Source organism: Pundamilia nyererei, unplaced genomic scaffold (genome assembly GCF_000239375.1).
Source record: "Pundamilia nyererei isolate P.nyererei 1_Seehausen unplaced genomic scaffold, PunNye1.0 scaffold00394, whole genome shotgun sequence".
Taxonomy (NCBI): Eukaryota; Metazoa; Chordata; class Actinopteri; order Cichliformes; family Cichlidae; genus Pundamilia; species Pundamilia nyererei.
Genome location: NW_005187795.1, coordinates 332,200 through 338,153, shown reverse-complemented (window position 1 = coordinate 338,153; position 5,954 = coordinate 332,200). Strand labels below are relative to the sequence as shown.

Here is a 5,954-nt window from a genome sequence, read left to right as displayed (position 1 = left end):
TGTGTGTGTGTGTGTGTGTGTGTGTGTACAGGTGTCAGACATGGTGGACCGAGTGGTGGAGTGTCAGCTGCAGACTCACGACAGTAAGATGGTGACGTTTAAGTTCGACCTGGATGGAGACAATCCAGAAGACATCGCATCAGTGATGGTGAGGACAGTCAGCCAATCAGAGCACAGCGTTGGCGTCGGTTCAGATGATTACTGTCAAATACGATAAGTAGGCTGAACCTGTGCTCACTGTCCTCTCAGCTCCACAGAGACTTCATCCTGCCGTCAGAGCGGGACGGATTTATAGTTCGCATGTATGAGATCATCAAGAGGGCGGAGTCGGTGATGCATCATCGTCCACAGGCAGACTCTGATAGGCTGTCCCGCCTAAACACCTCCACGCTGCCTGGAAGTGCGGTATGTGAAGTTCTGTTGATGAGCTTCACATCAAAGTTAAACATGATCCCCACAGTCTGCATGTTTAGTGTGTGAAACGTTTAAATACATGAAAATGTTTTTACAGATGAACCTGCTGGGAGGCGGCCTCTCCAGAACTCTGTCCTCGTCCTCATTAACCGGTAAAAAGGGACCGATAGAAGTGTGGGAGGGGGGTGACGATGGGAAGAAGAACGGGAGACGGATTATTAGGGAAAACATGAAGAATATGAAGTAAACGCTGCTGTAACTCTCATCGCTTAATGTTCACTGACCCCACCCTAATCCACAAATCTGTTTCACGATCAGATATCGACAGTGTTGAACCCCCTCCTTTAAAAGGAGCCGACTTCTCCATTGACCCTGAAGCCACGCCCCCTGTCAGATCACTGAGGTCACAGTCTTTTCACACGTCTTCAGGTAGGTGTGCACGTTATCAGATCATTCATTCACAAAAATGCTTCATTGTGACTTTAAGGCATTTTTGTGGCTATGCAGTGTTTCCTTCCAGTGGTTAAAGGAGTCCCTCAGGGAAGTGTCCAGGGCCTTCTGAACACTTCATTTAGATGTTACCTGATTGAATCATCATGTTTTCTGTTTTTAATTAAGTTGAATGCTTCTTCTGGAAAATGGGAAAAAATTATGTTTTAGTTCATAGTTACTTAATCGCACATCTGCTCGATAATGTGCTTAAAAATAAAAATAATAAAGCTGTACAAGAAAAACATTATTACCTGATCCCTACACACATTTAAAATAGCAGATGGCACATTAGTAACTCACCACACTGACAGAGGCCCTCTGGTTGTGTTTCGTGGGGTTCCTCAGGGAAATGTTTTAGAGCCTCTGAACTTTCAAACAAGCCTTTAAAACATTTAGAAATGTGTCTGAGTCAGAGGGAAATCTGCTGTGTGTCTCTGAGGGGAGAACACGAGCATTACTACAAGTTCAGACCTTAACTTACCAAAGAAACTTTCCAGGTTGCTTTGAAGGTGTCTGGAAATGTTTCTTCTTCTTTTGATGGTGTTGGTTCACTGCTGAGTGCATCCACACCCCAGCACAGAACATGAAAGTATTAAAAAGTTTACTTGACTAAAACCAGCATCACCAGTCTGCGTGGACTGGGTTGGACTGGGTTGGACTGGGCTGCGTAGCTAATGCTCCTTCTGTTTCTCTCTCTTTCCAGCTTCCTCATATCAGCCCCTCAGTCACCCCCACCTGGACTCCTCTGCACCACAGCCCTCTCCTGGTCTCCATTATCACTTCCCAACTCACCCCTACTACACCTACACTGCTTCCCTCCCCACCCAGAGCCCCGCCCCCAGTCTCCACAGAGTCCAGAGTACCCCTTCGCTCCACACCCCCTCCTCCTCTTCTTCAGCTCCTCTTCCTCAGTGGGCTTCACCTGAGCAGTCTCTCTTCTCTCTGGCCAACGTGCTCTCTCTGGCTATGAGTGTAGCCCAGACCTTCATGCCCCCACCTGGAGCCCCAAACCAGGGCTTTCAACCCCGCACCCCATTTACCACCCCCCAGGCCACACAGTCCCCTCCACTATCTCCATCCTTTGGACCCCAGCTCCACCATCCAAGTCACACACCATTTTCCCCTCCTTTCTTCCCTCCACCAGCCTATCCCCTACCCACACCACAGACGAGCTCTGCCTCAGACAGCCAGCAGGTGGTGGCACCGCCCAGTCGGATCCCAGACTCACCTCAGATAGAGAAGGAGCAAGGACAGGTGAGTAGTGAAACAAGACTTTACCTGAGTACCAGAGTACCTAAAGTCCAGACATTGTGTACTTCCAGCGTTAAGCTTAACAACCGATATATGGAGTTTTAATCTGATGTAAAATATATAGAAGTCCATTACTGTATATAGTAACTGTTAAGTCTAATATACCCTAGTAGTCTATAGTACTTCTTCCTTTGGGAACCATCTGTGCAGTTCTGTTGAAGAAAGATGTTGACTATATTTAATTATTCTTGTAAAATAATTGATTTCTGGGCATTTTTTTCACACTGCATCAAATTAAAGTTGATTACGTCGATTAAGCATCACGAGGTGGAGGGTGGGGGGTGGTTCCCTATTTATTTATTTTTTTGCTGGGAGTTTTAGAGGCCTATTAATTAGGTTGCTTACTCTTTAAAACACCAGAACAGGGAGGATGGAGCAGGTTTAAGTTTATTAGATTCATCAGTTTTGCTGAACTATGAAATGTTTTGGGTGCAGTGTGTTTTTTACATACAGGTATAACAGAATAGCTTTAGTGTTTTTGGTTTTTAACTTGAGTATGAACTTATACAAAAAGCAGCAAGATATTTAAAAAACAGTTTTATTGATTAAAAACACGCTATATCGGATTTATATCGGTATCGGCCAATATCCAAATTTATGATATCGGTATCGGACATAAAAAAAGTGGTATCGTGCCATCTCTAAAGTAGAAGTACAGATTGAACTTCTGTACTTAAAGTAAAAACAGTACCGGCTCAGAAATGTGCTCAGAGTAGGAGGACGTTTCTACCACCTGTTTTATGCAAAGCTAACTGAACCCTGTGTTATATTATATGTTAAAATAAAATAATATTAGTACGTGGGAATGAAAACTTTCAGTCTAATTATTGTTATAGTGAACGTACTCAGCTTGAATCAGTTAAGTAGAACATGAGCAGAGAAAGAGAAGGAGAATAGAAATCTTTATTTTCTGTTGCCTCGATTTGTGGACTTTGTGTCTAAACAGGAAAATGAGTCTGGAAGAGGTTAAAGAAACCTCAGGTTCAGCAGGTGGGGAAAGTAAAATCAGCTGTAGTGTCTCAGTGTGGGGAAAGAATCAAACTCGCAATCATTTCTACAGAGAGCTTCAGCAGATGTTCTTCAGCTGCTCTCTGTGGATTTACAAACCTGAATCCATCCAGATGTCTCACAGCTATCAAGGCTGATTTCATCCTCTGCACTGACAGCACACTGTTTATGTTAACTTGATGTTAGACAGCCACTGTGCAGCAGATTCACCTGTTCATCCTGCACTAACCTGCAGCCTTTAAATAACAGTCAGTCTGTTTAGCAGCAGCTTTATGAACAAACATCATGTGACACGTACAGATTTAACAACACTTCCATGTGAGCTTTAAACGAGCATCCTTCCTGTGACTCTAAGCTCTCTGCTTCCTCTCCTCCTTTCTTATCTGTCTCCATCTCTGAGTGAACGTAGCTCTCTGTCTTTTCTGTCCCTGTCAAATAAGCAGCTGGACTTTAGCTGCAGCACACTGTGGGACAAACTGCACGCACACAGTTTGTGTGTTTGCTGGTGTTTGTTGAGTTCATAGAAACACTGCAGGTAATCTGTGTTTACTGGTTTCTGAGGCAGTGAGGCAGTAGTGAGGTCAGCAGTCATAAATGTCGACCTGCAGACGAACGATGAATCTGCTGGAACACAAAAACCTGAAACATGCTGTCATTGCTTTCAGTCTCCAGTCCAGCAGAAGCTCAGCTCAGCTCCGCCCCTTCATGGTGAGTACTTATGAGGTCACAAAGTGCCATCAGACCACACTGAACCTGAAACCTGATGTTTTATGTAACTGGTCCTCAGGTTCAGTGACTGCCTCTGCTCCCAGCTTGACCAGTGCTCCCAGTCACAGAGGAGAGCTCCGTCACTCGTCCCCTCCTCAGTCGACTCTGAACAAAAAAGTACGAGACTGTTTCTGTCAGTCAGACGCTTCGTTTAAGACGGGATTTTGTGCTGTTTGATGGTGTTTATGGTTTCATTTTTCATGTGTGAACGACATGCATAACCACAGACATCAGAGTAAAGTAACGTGTTCTTCCTCCTGCCCAGCTCCTCCCGCCTGATTCTCCTTCACCCAGACTGTCGCCCATACACGAAGGTATGAACCACCTCTGTTCAAGAAACAGGCAAATATTCAGACAGCATCATCTGCATACAGAGACACTCGCAGGTCATTATCACTGAAATGATTTCATAATCGTAACAACAACATCACGCTCCGTCTGCATGGGTGTTAAAAATAAAGGATCATTTACTTTGAGCTGCATCCTTTCCACATTATTCCACTGCACATCTGTACTGTGAGCACAGCTGTGTGCTGCCCCCGTGCTTTCAGAGAGGACAAAGTCCAGGGTTTCCGACGATGAACTGAGGGGCTGCACACGATTCGATCTGAAGTCCGAGAATGAAAATATGGAGACGAGCAGACACTTCATCCCACCAAGAATAACTGCACAGATGAAATTACCTGTAAATGCTTCACTCAGGATGATGTTGGTGGTCTTCATCGCTTTCTGATCTTCTACTTACTGCAAACATGAAAGAAAAAAATCCCAGATATGAGCCATAAATACCAATATTTAATGGTCGTACTTGCAGGAACCGAGGGAAACTCGGTTTAGTATCTTTCCACAGACGCCACTGCAGCAAAACTTTTCTTTACACACAGGAGGTTTTACTGCAGTGTTGTTAGCCTCCAGAGGCGAAATCCACAGCAAAGTCCACTTCAGAGTGTTGGGTGGAGGCTTCAAAGGGTTCTAATGTAAATCTGATTTCTAAAGAGCGTAAAAGAGATGTGTCCAGATTCTCTCCTTGTGCTTTGAACGCCACACTAACATGTAGAGGAACTGTGAGATCTGACTGGCTAGTTTAGAGGCGGAGCTTAGACTCTGACCAATAAAATGCTAACGGTTAAAAAGATGCGTTTTAACAGCTTTTTAAAAAAAATAATAATCATCCATACCGGCGCACCTGATGAGTCTTGAGCTGCCTTTCACTCTTCTTCTTCTCTCATTTCTGCAGCAGAGAAACCTTCTGCTTTCACCGTTGGTCGTTTCCAGGTCACGCCCTCTAAACACAGTCAGGCTGCCACCCAGCGGGAGCAACGGTCCATCAGTCAGGCCACGCCCACTGCTCACTCCCCGCCTCCTCCCAGGAAGAACCAATCAGAGAGTGACACGGAAAGCAGCACAGAAAGCAGCGGATCAGAGAGCAGCATCAGCACAGTGACCCTCGCCCCAGTTATTAACAAGAACACCAACCCGGGAGGTCAGGAGGAGAGGAGCAGCAGAGAGGAGGAGGGCACCCAGAAAAGGAGGGAGGAGGAGGAGAGGAAGAGGAGAGGAGGCCGCAGGCTGAACGTCAGTCTGTGGGAGGGGACAGCACGGAGTCGCTCTGCGACCTACAGCTCTGACGATTCTGACAGAGAGAATGGAGAGATGTGGGAGGAGCTACAGCAACTACGAGAAAGGTGATTGGTAAATCTTTTAATGAATGAATGAATTTGTTTTTCATTTGTGGTTCATGATTCTGCTGATCTGGATGTTTAGTCAATGAAACATGAACGAGTCGATAAGTACTCCTTACTTTTATTTACCAACATACAAACACACCGCAGTGTTTCTGGTTCTCCATGGTTACCATTTATCCATCCATCCATCTTCATCCGCTTTATCCGAGGCCGGGTCGCGGGGGCAGCAGCCTAAGCAAAGAGGCCCAGACCTCCCTCTCCCCAGCCACCTCCTCC

The 5,954-nt window shown here is 45.5% G+C and overlaps 1 protein-coding gene across 2 annotated transcripts in view; it reads left to right on the top strand.

Moving 5' to 3' along the window:
• The window catches only part of LOC102206837 (serine/threonine-protein kinase WNK4-like), a 23,921-nt gene that overhangs the window by 13,911 nt on the left and 4,056 nt on the right, over positions 1-5,954 (top strand). For both annotated transcript variants that reach the window (XM_005753017.2, XM_005753016.2), the window contains exons 12-20: positions 32-148; positions 250-405; positions 512-566; positions 733-843; positions 1,610-2,160; positions 3,891-3,933; positions 4,013-4,110; positions 4,259-4,307; positions 5,231-5,678. In XM_005753017.2, the coding sequence (XP_005753074.1) occupies positions 32-148; positions 250-405; positions 512-566; positions 733-843; positions 1,610-2,160; positions 3,891-3,933; positions 4,013-4,110; positions 4,259-4,307; positions 5,231-5,678 (1,628 nt within the window). The remainder of the gene's footprint in view (positions 1-31; positions 149-249; positions 406-511; positions 567-732; positions 844-1,609; positions 2,161-3,890; positions 3,934-4,012; positions 4,111-4,258; positions 4,308-5,230; positions 5,679-5,954) is intronic.